Source organism: Taudactylus pleione, unplaced genomic scaffold (assembly GCF_031769625.1).
Source record: "Taudactylus pleione unplaced genomic scaffold, aTauple2 ptg000302l, whole genome shotgun sequence".
NCBI lineage: Eukaryota > Metazoa > Chordata > Amphibia > Anura > Myobatrachidae > Taudactylus > Taudactylus pleione.
In genome coordinates this window covers 8,310,018-8,327,765 of record NW_028284703.1, presented here as the reverse complement: position 1 = coordinate 8,327,765, position 17,748 = coordinate 8,310,018, and the positions used below count along the sequence as shown (strand labels likewise).

Sequence of the window (17,748 nt, the reverse complement as noted above, 5' to 3'; positions counted from 1 at the left end):
CTCACAGCACATAGGCATGCTGCCTATCATTTTAAATCAGCAGAAGCTGCGTGTGCTATCTATTTGCATCGCTGTGTTAATAAGACGCATTTGAAGTTAAAAAGTCGCACGAAAAGACGCTCAGTGCTATAGAGTCAAGCCACGGCATGGCGCGACTAGAAGGGCTGTTTAACGCGCAAGGAGGCTAGATGTATGAGGACACATCTGTATTATATATATATTTAGTAACGAAGGGTAACAAGCATATCGCTCGTTAATAAATGGGGCCCTTAATACGGTGCTTTTACATGGAGGCAAATGTCCCTATCTATACGATCTCAGATTTCAAAGCAGCATTTGGTTGGGTTTCTAGAATGGGACAATTTAGTAAAACAGCAGCAGTTACACAATATTTGTGTTTTCAGAGCAGGTTTTCTTTTTACAAAATGTTAAAAAAAAAAAATTAATAAACAAATGCACCTACAGTGTATATTCCCATTTTCACAGAATCACAGTGTGATGAATATGGGTAGCTTAAAAAAAGTTAGCTCTTAGGATAGAAGGGTCTAAAATTATCCAAACATTTGTGGTCTAAACATTTTCTTTTTACAAAATAAAATACCTTTCTAAAACAATTGCTTTCCTTCCTATACGGATATAAAATATTATTATGGAATTTGTAAATTAAAAAAAAAAAAAAAGATTCAGGAATGAACAGAAAACGCCTACAAAAATGTGATATCACAATGACTTCAAAATTATAATCCAATGTGTGAGGATTCCTTCCCAAAAACACAAGATCCTCCACATGTGCAGTTCTTGGTTTGATTTAGCGAGTGAACGGATACAGAGAGAAATTGCGCAGACAAAGCTACAGTCGGAGTCCTGTGTAGTATTTGAAAAGTTCATAAAGATTCTTGTTTATCTGTACAGAGTTCACTTTGTTCTCCAATCTGTTTTTTCAGTTCTTCGATTGTGTTTAGCAAGGCTGATCTCTCCAGCTCAAAAGTACGGACCGATCGCTTTAATTTCACCTCGTTAGTCTGTAAATTCTCTATTGTCGATTCTAATATTTGGATCTGTCCTTTAGATACCTAAAAATCGGAAAAAAAAATAATAATCTGGGTTTAAGTAGCAATAATGGCATCCAAAATATATACAGAAACATTGTGAATGGACAGCATGGTAGAACAGTGGCTGGCATTGTAGTGTCATCAGGCTTGGGCCCTGGGTTCAGTTCCTGCCATGGTACGATCTACGTGACATCTGTATGCTCTGGGAAGACTGGAGCAACACAGTTATAGTCCAAACACATACTGACAGGTTAACTGGCGTCTGATTAAATGGACACTAACGTGTGTCTGTGTAGGAGACAGTCTATATAGTGCCTCTCTACAGGGCCATAACAAGCTGTCCATCACTGTCTGTCCGCATCACCTCTCTCTTTACATGACCATCTAATTCAGAGGAGAGAGAGAAAGGGTATAATTAGGTCTCCCATATGCCCCAATTTACCACAACAGTAAACTTATTCCCCCCCATATAAAATCATTAATAAATACTTATATTCCCATCATTTAGTCTCCTGATTAACACAGATTAAAGTAAGGTAAAAGCAATGCGGCAACCTATTCCAACTTAAGACCTAAAGTAAAGTGATGGATTTTGCGGCAAACATCGGCTATAATTTACTTTAACTTACAAGCAGCATTGTCTGTTCTGCAGTTAACACGTCTAGCCATTAAATATCGCTGAATGATATGGACGGACAATATTACGCTATAAAGTTGGCTTAGAGTATAGACCACAACGCACTGCTGGCTAAATTGTAATAATGGATTTCCACGTCTAGGGTTACAATGTCATCCTGGCAGTAGCAGAGGTGCAGATGCATGATGTAGGAATTATTTTCAGTCTGCACTCTCTGTAGTAGAACACATTACTAAGTTTCACATAGAAACACACACTACATGAAGGCACAGTGGTTAGCATTGCTGCATAAAAAGAACTAGGGCAGTGGGTCTCAACCTTAACCCTCGAGTATTCCTAACCGCTCATGTTTTGAGGATATGTGTCTGCGGAAGTAGGTGGGATAATTACTGACCCAGCAAAATAGATGAACTCACTTGTACATTATTAAAGAAATCCACCAAACTTGACCTGTTGTGGGTGAGGACTAGAGTGAGCACCCCTGCTCCAGGGCCTTTGGTTCCTACCATGTCATTCTTTGCGTGGAGTATGGGATCAATGAGAGTTCATTTTATGCTCCAGTTTACACAGACATACTGTACTGGTAGGTTAACTGGCTTCTTACAATATGGTAGGGAAATTAGGAGGAGGATACGTCACGTTTCTGTAAAGGTCTGCTAAATAGGCTGCAGACATGGAAAATGGACTCCAGTAGATGCTGAAGTGCCTGCAGGTGGAAAGTGAGGGGGGCATGGTGTTGTGACGTCCCTACCCTCCTCCTTGCTCAATGAGGCAATTAGCAGCATTGGGCAGAAGGGGGAGGAGCCACGATGACAGGATTCATCTTGAATTGGATGGACCACACCCTTCATCGGGCAAGTTCGAGGCTCTGGGTGGTTAACCTATGCTCTTGGTTGCCCGAAACAGCTCCCCAAAATTCAGGAGTCTCCCAGATATTCCCAGGACACTAAGGAGTATATTTACTAAAGTGAGAGTTTTTAGAAATGGAGATGTTGCCCATAGCAACCAATCAGATTCTACTTACCATTTAACAAGCTCCTTCTAGAACAGCGTTTATCAACCACTGAGCGGTTGTCAGGTGTGCCACGGCAGTCAGCTCAGCGCACTTGTACTGTAGTGTGTTTTATTCTTGAGGAGACCAACGTAGTGTGTTTTATTCCTGAGGAGGCCATTGTAGTGTGTTCTTTTCCTGAGGAGGGAATCGGTATGAAATACCGCCGGCTCGATACCCGGCAGCGGCAGCCTGACACTGGAACAGATCCCGGCAGCGGCAGCCCGACAGCGCTGGAAATCCCGATCGTCGTAAGGCAAGTAATGACTAACCTAGCCCCCCTAACCCTCCCTAAGGGTGCCTAACCCTAACCTCCCCCCCAAGTGCCTAACCCTAATCCCCCCCATTCCCCGCTGCCTAAACCTAAATCCCCCAGGGGAGGTGCCTAACCCTAAGTTCCCGCCGGATGCACTAAACCTAACCCTCCCCCCCGTGGCTGTCCGCTCGAGGCGCCCAGCATCGGTGAAATGAGCGGCGTCTACATCTAGACGCCGGGCATTTCACCCTCACCGGGATATGACAGTCAGGAAGCCGGCTGTCGGTATAACATCAGCCACCTTCCTGATTGCATCCCCTGAGGAGAACTAATGTGTGTGTTTTATTCCTGAGGCGACCAATGTGTGTGTGTATTTATTCATGTGAGAGCCAATGTGTATGTTATTTCATTGGTCTCGTACGCTGTGTCGCCGGATAGTGTGCCATGTTAATTTTAAAATCTTGTGTAGTGTGCCTCGATTTGAAAATCACCAGTGCTCGAAGTGGGAATTTAGAGGTGGGGGTATGGAGATTCCTCCCCCCTTGGGCCCCTGCTTCCATACAACCCCACTGTACGTTTCACCCCCCACCCCCAAACTTCTCCCTGCCTGCTCCCCTCTCTCACACCCTGCCCTTCTCATGGATTCCCTCTATTTCACCCCATACAATACTAACTGCCTGCCTCTCTCTCTGGGCCTCATTCAGAGGCGGTCGTAGGATGCAAGCGGTCGTTCTGAAACAGGGCGGCCGCTTGCATCCTGAACGGCCGCCTCCATGTCGGTCGTTAGGCTGTGGGTTAACACCCACAGCTCTAACGATCGCTAAGGGTGATGGTCGCGATGGTCAAGACTATCACGACCATCGGGGCTTACGACGAGACCCTAAGGTAGGGTCTCGTCAACCTTAAGCCCCAGGGAGCTTCCTGCTCTGTTTGAGCAGGAAGCTACCCACTGACATCACTGATGTCAGTGGGCCTGCCCCCAAATGGCAAGCGTTCCGACAGGAACACCTCCGTTTGGCCGGGCACGCCCCCGGCCAGCCCAGCAACCGGGGCGAGCTGTCACTCAACATCGACAGCTCGCCCTGTCTGCTACGAGACCCCTAACGACGGATCACCCGTCGTTAGCTGGGTCTCGCGCATGCAAACGACGGAGCCGGCTCCGTCATGTGCATGCGCACTGGAGCAACATCGACCCGGTTGCGAGCTCGTAGAGCTAACGACCGGGTCTGAATAGGCTCCTCTGTCCCTCTCTCTATTCCCTCTCTCACACCCTCCCCTCTCTCTACTTTCCTCTTACCTGCGCTGCTGGAATGGAGCTGCCAGGAGCATCGGGTCCTCGTTGCTGGTGCAGTAGTGTGAGCCAATGAGAAGCTGCCACTTGACAGCTTCTCATTGGCCGGCGGCCGCGAGCCCCGGGATTGGCTGGCGGCCGCGAGCCCCGGGATTGGCTGGCGGCCGCGAGCCCCGGGATTGGCTGGCGGCCGCGAGCCCCGGGATTGGCTGGCGGCCGCGAGCCCCGGGATTGGCTGGCGGCCGCGAGCCCCGGGATTGGCTGGCACTGCAGCCAGTGTGTGCTGCTTAGTGCTTACAATAGCCGGGACAAGATGATTGCTTTGTTCCGGCTACATGCCAGCGTCTCCACTGCCGCCGATTAAGATGTGTCCCCTGCGGGACACATCTCTACTCATTGCCATTGCCGCAGCTGTTCAAGCGCTGGGATGCCATACTGCATGCCAGCGCTGGTGCATTCTCTTCTACGGCTAAAATGAAGTGGGGCTGGGAAGTGGCGGTATGTCATACCGCCCCACTTCGACCACTGAAAATCACTGTTCTAGAAGAGAATTGCTAGAATCTGTTTGGTTGCTATTGGCAACATCTCCACTTCTAAAAACTGACTTTAAGTAAATATACCCCTAAGTATGATGCTGGTGTTAAAAGATATAAAGGATAATAAAATCTCCATCGTGAAGTGGTTCTCAACCTTCTAGAGGACTTTTCATTGGCTTCAACTGGGACAGTCTAAAATTTGGTGAAGCGGCTTTTTCTTTTAACCTTCTGTTTTTTTTCCCCCTTACAAATTAATCAGAGATTTTGAGCCTTGAATTGTTTATGAAGTAAGTTATGTAATTGAACAGTAATGGGTGTAATACATCTCTATTGCAGATTTGTCACACAAAAATGGCAAAATATATATATAAAAAAAAAAATTACCTTCACATTTTTTTTTATTTATATTTTTTTAAACGTGAAACCTTTGTACTGTAGACTCTGTAACATGGTACAGTGGGTGGTTACACATTAAGCGGAAACATCCACGTGAAAAAAATATAACTACAGTAACACAATGGACAAACAAGATTCAGCAGAAAAATGCAGATTTTAACTGAACCGTTAAATTTGTGCCCTTTACTGTTTACTTACCTGCAACTCCTCCAACAGGTCAAAGTTCTGTTTGCGCAATGTATTATTTGCCTTTTCTAACTTATGTATTCTCTGATTGTCACTGAGTGGAGATGAATCGATCAGTTCATCTTGAAGTACATGGTATTCCACCTCGTAATCCTGCAGTTGCTTTGAAATGTCCATTTCAAACACCTATCAAAAAAAAAAAAAAAAAAGTTGAATTTTGTTTCAGGGAATGGAGTTCTGAGTAATGCACATCACCGGGATGGGAGGAATGCACATCACTAGGGTCAGAGTAATGCACATCAGAAGAAACAGAGTAATGCACATCATCAGGGTCAGAGTAGTGCACATCATCAGGGTCAGAGTTGTGCACATCATCAGATCTCATAATCACTAGAGCCCCATCCTAAGTAACCAAAGCACAATATGGAACATGTGAAGCTTTCTGTTTATTTATGAATATTACGCTATCATAAAGAACATGTATTCATCAATATTAGAAATAGAACAGTGTGTTAAGCCAACATGTCCATCATAAATTCTCCCTGCTCTAGGAACAGGCAGCATGATGACCAAGATGACAGCAGGAGGGCAGGATTGGTCGTTCAAACTGCACCAAACTAGGATCTTCGCCAAACTGGTCCCCAAATTACATAAGTGGCCCGTGAAAACTCATACCCCGCTCTTCCCACTGGAGAAGCCTCAACCCCCCCTCTTCTAGCCATCATTAATCTGGCACCTGTCCGCGGTGGAAGAAATCACGGCATATCTCCATAATAAATACCACATGGTCATTCAGATTTGGTGCCCATGGTACTCTCTTTGTAAATCTATGGCACTGTGAATGCACAACACAACTTAGGCCTGTGTCTCGCAGTGGTTCTGTAGTAAGTAAAGGCTTCTTATATTACCTGGTTTATAGTTTTCTCCATCTGGACCAGACCCAGGTTTGGAAGAGTGTTTTTTATAAATTCTACAATGGACTCAAGATTCTCTTGTTGCAAAATTAAGGGCTTGTGGCTGCCCAACAAGCTCAGAGCCACTTTAAATATAACTTCTGATCCCTGAAGGTAAATCATATCTACAATAAAAAAAAAAATTATATACAAAATCAATGGTGTTCAAATTAAACACAAACATTAGTAATGCATATACAGAAAATGAGAACCCTAATACATGATGGCATATACAGTAATGGTCTTTGGTAATCTGAGCAGCATATCTTCTCCCCATATAGTCTTCCACTATCCCCTCTTCATGCCTCCCTTGCTACTCTTCTGCTCAATGTGATTGGCTGGCGATCAGAAGGGACATGGACAAGCAGAAATGCAGCCATGCAGTCGTGTAAGCACAATTTTCTTATTTAATAAATTTTCTCTGAGTATCTCAATAAGAACCTTTTGGCCTAGGAATGCCATGTAAAACTGCTGAAACAGTAATGCACCACAATCTGAGAACCGCTGGCCTGGCCAGTTGCGTGACATTATACTAGTACAGGGCTTTGCAGCTGACAGCCTGGACTATGAATTCCATAGACATCCTATTACTGGGGCTTAGATGTAAAAGGAGACTCCTAGCACTTTGGTAACACTGATCCACTTCACAAGGACATCCTAAAATAAATATATACTGTATATTTGAATCATTTTTAGCCTGATTCACTCATCCAAAATATTACCCAAAGTCTAAACTGGTCCATAGATTTAAACATCCCCCAATCATACTGTACATGCAGCATTAGTTCAAGCAATTGAAACACCAAGCCAAGGTCTAACCATAACCAGACAGTTCAGATCTTATATTTAACTTTTAATCATGCAAAATAAAAAAATAGAGAAAAATGCATCAAAGCACAGGGCAAAGCAAGTTGCTGCACTTCAAGATCATTGTGTCAAATGGGACTGTACATATTTGCATTATTATTTCCCCATCCAATTACATCTGGAATTCTATAGTCCGTGCAAATGTAGCTTTATTGCATCAAGTGCCTCCCTACGTGTGCCAGTTACACAACAGTGGCACACCTAGTACTGGCTATATACCCAAAGAGGCATTTATTTATAGCAGGTGTTTGATATTGGCTACATTTTCGTCTGCAATTAGTAAATAGCACACTTTACATTGCGATTAGTGTTAGGAAATTGTACACTTTACATTTGCTGTTTATCCGTCGGTTGATGCGAGAGCTGGGTAAAGTCTGTTTTCTTAGCAAAAACTAGCCTCTGCCTCATACCATCCCTAAACTCTGATTGACCTCTGAGTGTGGAAGACTTCCGCAAGCTCCGGGGGGCTAGCCAGCGTCGGCAAATGCTTGCCGGTATCGGATTGCATACAGATTTGCTCTTTCACAATCAGATCATTGTTCCCAGCTGATCTTTGCCTTCCTGCACGTCACAATGCAGCTGTATTCATAAGTATGGGGACATACAAATGCACGAGTGACTGTGGCAGAATCTTGTCACAGCAGCTGCAATACATCCGACAACACGTTACACCTCCTCTCTCACTGTTACGGATCCCACAGCCAGGGAGTGCCTCTATGTCAGGTTTCTCATACCTGTAAGGTCATACAGCAAATGTGACATCATATCACTGACCTTTACAGAATTCCTCTAACACTGCACTGAGGAAGGCACAGAACAGGCTGTACAGAATTATATAAACAAAATAAGAGCTACATTATTTATAAGTACTACTTATTTTCCACAGGTTTCTCCATAAATCAACAAAACATATGGACAAAGTGATGCAGATGTTGATATTGAGAGGTGCAAGTGTTGATATTACAGTGTTATGTAGGCACACACCAAAAGATGACAAACTATGAAAAGAGCCCAGTTACTTAACAAGGGGAGTTGGTTTATTGATAGATAACAGGTACAGCTGTACTCACTGTTACATGTACACTGGGGGATACCCAACATAAATGTCTCTATCCATATCTTTTTAAAGGAAGTCAGATTGCTATTCTATAACCTGAATACAGTACATTATTCTTTAGGGAAGGGCTGAGACAATACTGGATGGCCTTCCGTCTAGACCCCACAAAGGCTGCACCCATTACAGTGTTGCTAGGCTCATTCTGTCCCAATATGTTCTGTTCAAAATGTGGGGCAGTATGCCTATTCACCCGACAGGGCACCAAATCAGAGCTGCTGACCTAAACATCTACAAACAGTATGCCTGGATCTTTCTCCCCAGAAAGAGACCTGATGTGACTGCACATAGTGCAGGTGCCCACTCAGTGACCAGCGCACACTGCAGCAGTCACATCAAGGTTAATAAGTCACAAAAACATTTATTAGATGCCAGAAAAAAAAATGTATATCCTTCCTTTCCACAGATTTTTTTCTCCTCTCTAGTAATTAGGAAACACAAGGGACACTTGTAGGAACAGCCAACAAAATCAATGTCTTCTTTGGACAGAGAATCCAGCAAGGCTCTGCCAATGCCCAGATATTTCCATTCACTTCTGCTGTGCAAGGCCCTGATCTCTTCACCAGTCACAGCCTCTGCTGACAAAGTGCTGGAAAGAAAAGATGGGGGCAGCCCGACCCAACGGCCGTTAGTTATTATTAGTAGTTAAGAAGAAGGTGACAGGGCAAATCTAGTGAGAAGTCACTTCTACAGCAAACGTTATTTGGGAGCATTTACAAATATTAAGTCCCCCCCACCCACCTTCATTTTAAGCGGCGCAAGTTCCTTCTAATGGGATATTTGAGATCTGTAAACTGAAATCCCAACAAGTGATTTCCTGCTATGGGAAATTGTTAAAAAAGAGCAGGGATCAGGAGGGTACTATCTACAAATAGTGCATTAATTTGGTAATTCGGCTTCCACCAAAATAGGTTACAGTCACACAATGCAATTTGCAGGATGCCAGCATCTAACGGGAAAAAAAATGAATGATGTAAAGCAGCTTTGTCAGCTATTTATTTTATTTATTAACAGTTTCTTATATAGTGCAGCATATTCCGTTGCGCTTTACAATTGGAACATTAACAGAACAAAAACTGGGTAATAACAAACAGATATATAGGTAGGAAGGCCCTGCTCGCAAGCTTACAATCTATATAGCCATCACATAAGGTTAGATTTCCCTCATTAAATATAATGCCAATAATATAAAGAATATTGGGGTCTATGTACTAAGCCTTGGAGAGAGATGAAGTGGATGGAGAAAAAGTACCAACCAATCAGCTCCTAACTATCATTTTACAGGCTGTGTTTGAAAAATGACAGTTAAGAGCTGATTGGTTGGTACTTTATCTCCATCCACATTATCTATCTCCAAGGCTTAGTGTATATCTCCCCCATTGTAAGAAAAAACACAGTGGTCTAGTACAGATTACAATACGCTGCCCAGACCGTGTTGAATACACAAGACCTGCAACTCTTTAGGGATCAGGAGGAGCAGGCGGTAACGAGGATGAGGAGTAATAAAGCTCTCCCGTTACCTATACATATCATTTCAACCAATGATACATATTGGTTATGACAGTCTGCATTCTTGTACATGTCGGCTAATTCACAAAATGGGAGCCACTATGTCCACTTTGGATCTACATAAATACATGAAGTGTTACAATGGATAATCCTCTTCCTAGCTGCTACAATGTGTTAGCTGCACCAAGGCTAACGTTTGCCTTGGTTTTATGTTGGCCTTACATCAGTGGTTCTCAAACTCGGTCCTCATGACCCCACACAGGTCACCCAGCAGGCACACAGGTGTTTTCATTACTCACTGACACATGTTAAAAGATCCACAGGTGGAGCAAATTATTTAATTTGTGATTCTGTGAGGAGACCTGGAAAACATGCACTGTTTGGGGTCCTGAGGACAGAGTTTGAGAACCTGTGCCTTACATTAAAAGGGTTGGGTACGGAATCCTGGAGGTCGAGATGCCGGCGGTCAGAATCCCGACAGGATTAGTATCCTAACCCTCCCCCTAATCCACTTTTCCAGCAGCCTAACCCTAACAGCAGCCAATCCTATCCTCCCCCTCCCCCCACACAAGCCCCTGGGTCCACACCATACACCCTGCACCCATTTAGTCTTTATACTTACCCGTCGGTTGTTTTCAAACTGCTGCACTGCAGAGCCGGGCACAAATCACTGGGAAAATGGTAGCGGTGGCAGGGGCACTAAGCCAGAATCTACTGCACCCACCAGCTGCCGCATCGCTAGAGAGAGGAGGGGAGCCGCACTGAGTCTGCACACGGGCCCCCTCCTCTCTTAAAACACCCCTGGCCTAACCCTCCTCTTAGTGCTTAACCCTAACCCCCAACCCTCCTCATAACCCTAATACTTACCGTCGGAATGTCAGGGGTCGGGGTTCTGGCGCCCGTATTCTGACCGCCAGTATCCCAACTGCTGGGATGCAGACTACATCCCCATTAATTTTATTTATTTATTACCAGTTATTTATATAGTGCACACATATTCTGCAGCGCTTTACAGAGAATATTTGGCCATTCACATCAGTCCCTGCCCCAGTGGAGCTTACAATCTATATTCCCCATCACTTGCGCACACACATACACACGAGAGTTAATTTGTGTTGGGAGCCAATTAACCTACCAGTATATTTTTGGAGTGTGGGAGGAAACCGGAGTACCTGGAGGAATCCCACGTAAGCAAAGGGAGAATATACAAACTCCGCACAGGTAGGGCCGTGGTGGGAATCGAACCCATGAACTCAGTGCTGTGAGGCAGTAACGCTAACCATTACACTGTCTGTGCTGCCCATTAACAAACCCATATGAAGTCTGCATAAAAGCAGAGAGTCCACCGCATCATCTAACCAGCTCAAGTATTTTATATGGTGGAATATGACATGTTATGGGGATTGCACTGTATGTGGAGCGCATACAGATGTGTGCTCGTGCACCTGCCCATTTTGCGCCATAGGACATGACAGACGTTCCGCCATAGGTAAGGATTCCCGGACTTTCGTACACATTTCTGAATGTAGCATCTAAGCTGCATCAAAAGACGCTTATAGTATCCAGGCATTAAGGCTTACTATTTTTCACGCACAGCTACGGTATGCAATGCCTGAGTACCCGTGCATTGTACTTTTGTCGCATAAGTGATGCAATTAATACCCCTTTCACACTACAAGCAATTACCCGGGTTATTGCACGAGAACGGGCAGCAACCAGGGATACTCTGCAGTGTGAAATGGCCAGGTTGAAATAAGCCGGGTCGAGCCACCTGGCATTTCACCCTGGTAACGAGCAGGTTCAACCCAGCTTGCGATGCAGTGTGAACGGGTAACCTGGGTCAATGTGACCCGGGTCCCGTTCATAGCATAGGAAAAGCCGACACTTGGATATGATCTTATCTCCAATCGCCAGCTCAGCACGTGATGGCGTTGACATCATGGACCCGGCAATAAGATGGATGTGTGAACAAAATCCCAGGTGCGACCCGGCATTGCGATGTGAAAAAGGTATAAGATGCAAAAAAAAAAACACAAAACGCTAATAATCATTGAGTCTAGTTATTGCACAGCTGGATAGGACCTACCATTACACCATCTCTGAACAGAAATAAATAACACACACAAAATCTGCAACATAAGGCTTTTCCCCTATGCTGCCCCCCGCACTGTATATCTCCATTTCAAGTCCTGCCATTTCTTTCATCGCCAGGACTGGGAAACGCAAAAAGAATAACATAACATACATTTCCTGCAAACTCACCGAAGACTCTGGCCACAAAACCTAGGGGGAATTGAGAGGCAAACATGGTGAGAAACCAAGGAGCGGCATAGAGGCTGGGCCCAATCTCAAACTCTTCCAGATGGTTGTACAAGTCTCTGTGATAGTCGTGAAGTAGACGTGAAAGTTGGTACATTTGGATCTAAGGGGAAAAAAAAAAAGGAAAGATATTGCAAAATATACAATTACATGCAACTATTCAAACTGCATTTTATAGTGAGGGATAATGCTATTTATTAAAGGGGAGCACTGGGTCATTCATATTCTCACAGGAGGCAGAGGGGAAACCAGCCCTTGAAAGTAATCCTTTATACAAGTCAATCACAAGTCAGTCACCACCACCGGCCGCTTATAATAAACACATCTGCAAAATAAATATACATAACCAAAACTACAAAAAAAAACAAATAAATCAAATCATTGGACGTGTTTAAGAAAAAGTGATGCCTTCATTGTATCAGGTCCATGCAGGTAGCTGGTAACTTCTGTGAATTGATGGGAGGTCTGGTATGAACAACAGCGGTTAAGACATAAAACACTTAGGCTGGGTACACACGTAAAGATTTTCTGACCAACCATCCAACTAGTTGATTGGTTGGAATGAAAATCTGGTAAGGTATGAAAGCAAATGACAATCAGCAATTTGCTCCCAAATGCTGGAAAATGGACAAAAACTGTGGTTTGAACAAATTGTTTAGATCAAACATTTAACAAGCTTGTATGATGGCCATTTTAATCTGTTTTCTGGCATTTAGGAGCAAATTGCTGATCATTTACTCCCATACGTTACCAGATTTTCATTCCAACCACTAGTTGGCTGTTTGGACAGAAAATCTTTACGTGTGTACCCAGCTTAAGAATGTACAATAGTGATGGAGGTTGTAGAAATGTCCAGGCTTCTTACACAAGCACTGTTGGGATGCATTTCAAAGCTGTAAAGATTTTCAAACAAAAGCTGGACCCACGCACATGCCGATTTCACTGAACAATATGGAGACATAGGATGCAGCCTGTACAACAGGTCAATGGGATGGAGGTGTTCAGGTGGCTCGCATAGGCTGGCCAATGGGCGAGTAGGCAGCTTATAGTTGTGGAAGCTCGCAATGTCTTCACTAACTGACTGGCGATGTGAAGAGGATGACTTTACACAGGTATAATGGGACAGCAGAAACAGGTTATTCTGTAGGAGCACACTGGCTGGTGCTTTATGAATCCTCGTAATCAGAGGTTCCCAAACTCTGCCATTAAAGTTTAAGGCTATCCAATGCTTGAGCACAGGTGACTTAATTAGCTCCTCAGTCAATTTGATTTAACCATATGGGCTCAAGCATAGATATCCTTAAAACCTGGACTGTAATGGCAGAGTTTGGGAACCTCTGCTCTGAATAGAACTCTCTTTTGCCTGATATTCTAACTCCGCCTAGGCATTAATCTTTAAGCTATGCTCTCTCACCTACAGTAGCAATTTCTTATCCAAGAAACAGACTATTGACCAGCAGCATTATCCTGAGAATTACAGCGTTGCCAATACAATACCCATTTGTTAAGATCACCTGAATAGTAAGTTACTGCGCCTACTAATATAACTGTATAAAACATCTAGATCTATCCCTAGACAGACAACAGGGAAGTGTATAAAACATTCTAGAGAGAGTGGAGAAGAGGACCGGTAGGAAGTTGTCCATAGCAACCAATCTGCTGCTGGCTAGCATTTATCAAATACATGGTTGCTATGGGGAACTAAGGTTTGATATCCCCCATAGAGAGCTAGAGATAGGCAGACTTAGGGGCCCATTATCAATAGTTGCATTTGCAATGTGATCTGAACGCGATATTAGCACCCATGCAGTATGCGCTTATACTGCCCAGATGTATTAAATAGTAAATGCAGTGACAGGAGTTCCGAAAGGAGCCCGTCCCTGCAATGTGCTCAAAGAGAAGAGACCACATCTGCACTCTCTTCACTCCTGTGGCGGGCCTCCTGCAGATGCGCAGACTATTGACCACACATGTGTGGTGGACATTGCTGGGGAGAATTCCAGAGGAACCCTGTACATTTTACAGGCTACAATAGCACAACGCCATCTTCAGATGGTGTTAGCCAAACTGTAGAATGCGAGCTTGGTAAATCTGACAACATCGCATCCCCCATAGAAACCTATGGGGGCTGTGGCCCCCGGCACCCACGCTGTTCAGGAAACCTACAGTATGATGCATTCTACAGGTACAACAGCAGCACCTGGGCAGTTTTGGATTCAGAGGTCTGTCGGGGTTTACTGCACTTGGCGGTGTAATATGCATTTGCTTGTGGGAGTATAGTACCTGTAAAGTGACCATATCAGGCCGGTACTGTTTCCTCAGGTCTATGTCATACATCAGAAACTTCAGCAACCTGAAAGCATCCTCTTCACTCATGTGAAGCAGCAGAACTCCGGCAACAAAGCTTAGCCCTTGGCAGTAGCCGACTTCAGGATCGAGTAAGGAGTAGGCCTTCAAAATGTTGTACAGCGACAGCTGTCCTGCTCCCAGCTGAGCCGAAAAGTATGGGTGTGTCGGGAAGGTGCGTCCTACAAAAACAATTGGAGGTTAGCAAATCAAATAAGTTTATTTGAACCTTTCCATCAGGGCAGGTCAAACAAAAACAAGATTCTTTTGAAGAGGCTTTATCTCCTTAAGCAAACTTTCAACACCACTTACTAGGTAAACAGGATAAAATCAACTTGCCTTTGGCCCCTGTGAATTATGTACTCAGGTAATGAAATAAGTCACTTCAGAAGGTTCATTGCTACACACCAGAAGAAGAAATGATAAAATAAATTTACGGTATATTTAGCCAAATTAGGAGATTATTATACTGGTAGTGTGCCAAAATAGGGGTTCCAGCCAATACAGACAGCCACAGTGACACCCTATGGCCAATGGTGTCAATTGCAAATATGGTCTCACAGTTCCATTGCGGAGCAAACTTTGCTCATCCCTCCCTCCCTCTGTCTCTGTATCCATGGCACAGGCATGGTGATATAACTATACACCTACCTTGCTCCAGCTTCCTAATCAGTGGTAGTTAATAACAGAGGAGTAATGTTCAAAATTATTATTATATTTAAAGTGCAGATGTTATGCTTGGGATAAAGATCAAACCTGTTTTCCCACTAACACTACAGGACAACTAAAATCCAAAATAAAGAAATATACCCCTAAAGCAGTGTCTCCCCACTCCATTCCTCAGAGACCCCTAACAGTGCATGTTTTACAGATTTCCTAGTTGACACATTTTAAAAAGATCCACAGTTGGGTCTAATTATTTCAATTGTGGCAATGGGGAGATCTGTAAAACATGCACTGTCATGGTTCCCGAGGACTGGAGTTGGGAAACACTGCCCTAAAGAGTACAGTGATATGACATTTGGGAGGAAGAAAGAGCAAAATACCACGTCATACTTGCACCCCTGCAATCCCCTGATGCCTGAAACCGTTCAGTGCAGGAAATACTCTTTCATGCTCTGCTGGGACCCGATGCCTATCTGTGAACTTCCTATTGAAGCAAAAGTTCACAGGAACCCTACTCTCAGTTTGGAATAGGCCCATCAGTGCGTAAGAGTATCTCTTGACATGGAGAGCCACAGGTGTTGGGAGTAACACAGGAGCACAGTTAAAATAGCTCAGTGTTACCATACAATTACTGCCAGACCAGCTGGTCTCCTGTATAAAAACAGCAGGACAGTATGGTGCCAGGATTACACGACTACCAAGGACAGGAGAGCAGCACCTATTTAATCTTGCCCATAGCGGCTTTCTTTGTATTTCCCGTTCCGTGATGTAGTGCTGAAGTCTGCATTTCCCCCAAAAGTACTAAGCAAAGGTGAGAGTTCCTGAGGAGGTGCAGTAGGGTTGTTATAATTCCCCTTTAAATCAGGGAAACACATGAATTATACAGGTAGGGTGGCTGGTTGATCTACAGTCTGCATTTCACCTGGTTTTAATCAACCACCAGACCTCTGTAATTCATGTGTGTCCTTGAGTAAAAGGATATTATAGCAGGCCTATAGGGAAGACACCACACCAAACTGCTACATGGGGAAATAGCCATAGCAATGTTACAATTATTAGTCCCGTCGTACGGCTTCTGTGGGCATCAGGCGCATCTCCGGAAACAAGTCTTCCTGCCAATAGCGGTTTATAACCAGTAAGAGATTGGTAGAGATTTCAGGCAATGGCAAAATGCTGTTGTTAGGTGATACTGTTATATGCTATACATGAACATGAATTGCCTTCAAAAGAACTCTAACAAAAAAGTAATTAGGGGAGGACTGCAGGGAAAATTGTTCCAATTAAATTTAGTAGGTGTTATGCATGGTGCTCCAAATTTGTGGGGGGGGGGGGGATTGGCCATAATCTGGAAAGCCCTAAGGGGGTCAATTCAAATAGGTGTGAAGAAGTAAGTGCGGCCATATGCCGAACTCACGATAGCTCCAAATGCACAGGTTTTTGTTTGCAGCTCCATAGGGCTTTGTGCGAAAACCCATGAGTCTGGGGCGGGCGCGAGAAAGTGGAGAGGTGAGGTGCCATTGCCGACAAGGCCGTAACTAGGGTAGTGTGACCTGTGGCAATGCACAGGGCACGGCAGGGGGGCGCTGTCCGTGCCTTTCAATTTTCTGTGTATAATCAATCATTCTCACTTGTAGCTTCTTATTTTGTCCCCAGCATCTCCTGGCCTCCCCATCTTTTTCCCTGGCCCTTGCCCATGAGGCCATGGCCCTTTTTCGGGTGCGTTTTGTCCCCATTTGAAAAATAGGGGGACGCCAATGATCTTTCTGGCACTGGGCACCAAAAAGTCTAGTTATGGTTTTGATTGCCGGCATTTCCGCACCAATGCAACGCCAATATGCCTTGCACTTAAATGAATCAGGGGTCTATTTACTAAGCTGTGTTAGGAGACAAAGTGAAATAAGATAAAGGTACCAGCCAATCAGCTCCCAACTGTCATTTTTCAAACACAGCCTGTGAGATGGCAGTTAGGAGCTGATTGGATGGTACCTTCTCATTTCACTTTGTCTCTTAGCACTGCTTAGTAAATAGAGCCCTCAACCCCTAAACGGGCCAAGTAGTCTAACTGCCAAGCATAGGTAGAGGATATAGTTAGCGCTGTAGGATGAAGACTACATGTTTGAGGTGTTTTTAAAACAAACAAAAAAGTGGCCAGTAGATATGAAGCCTTAGGGTGTAAGTGCACAATGGCAGGAACCACGATAACTATTGTATCAATGTTTATTACTGATCAGCAGGGTAATTTTCCTGCATGTTGCAGCAATATAAATAACTAAGTGATTCAAAGAACTGATCAGATGTTGATCAGAGAGCGAATAAACCTTTTGGGCCCCCGTTGTACTACTGTAGCCAAGTCTGTCTAAAATAAACAACAGTGTGTATGGGCAGGGGTGCAACTAGTTATTCATGCCTGGGCCCCATAGCAACATTTGTAAGGGCCCAATGGCAAAAGAACTTGCATAAACAAGGAGGACAGGCCACTCTATGCCTCTGCACACGCACCACCTAGTTACACCCTGGTGCATGGGTATCCTTAGTCCAAAGCGCTCTGGAAAGCAGATCCTATAGGCAA

The 17,748-nt window shown here is 44.3% G+C and overlaps 1 protein-coding gene across 6 annotated transcripts in view; it reads right to left on the bottom strand.

The window, feature by feature from the left end:
* Positions 1 to 73: 73 nt before the first annotated feature.
* Positions 74 to 17,748, bottom strand: part of TBC1D1 (TBC1 domain family member 1) — a 257,909-nt gene continuing 240,234 nt past the window's right edge. For all 6 annotated transcript variants that reach the window (XM_088482972.1, XM_088482973.1, XM_088482974.1 and 3 more), the window contains 5 exons: positions 14,451 to 14,695; positions 12,111 to 12,270; positions 6,314 to 6,483; positions 5,418 to 5,591; positions 74 to 1,073 (listed from right to left, as the gene is read on the bottom strand). In XM_088482972.1, the coding sequence (XP_088339098.1) occupies positions 885 to 1,073; positions 5,418 to 5,591; positions 6,314 to 6,483; positions 12,111 to 12,270; positions 14,451 to 14,695 (938 nt within the window). In that variant the 3' untranslated portion in view covers positions 74 to 884. The remainder of the gene's footprint in view (positions 1,074 to 5,417; positions 5,592 to 6,313; positions 6,484 to 12,110; positions 12,271 to 14,450; positions 14,696 to 17,748) is intronic.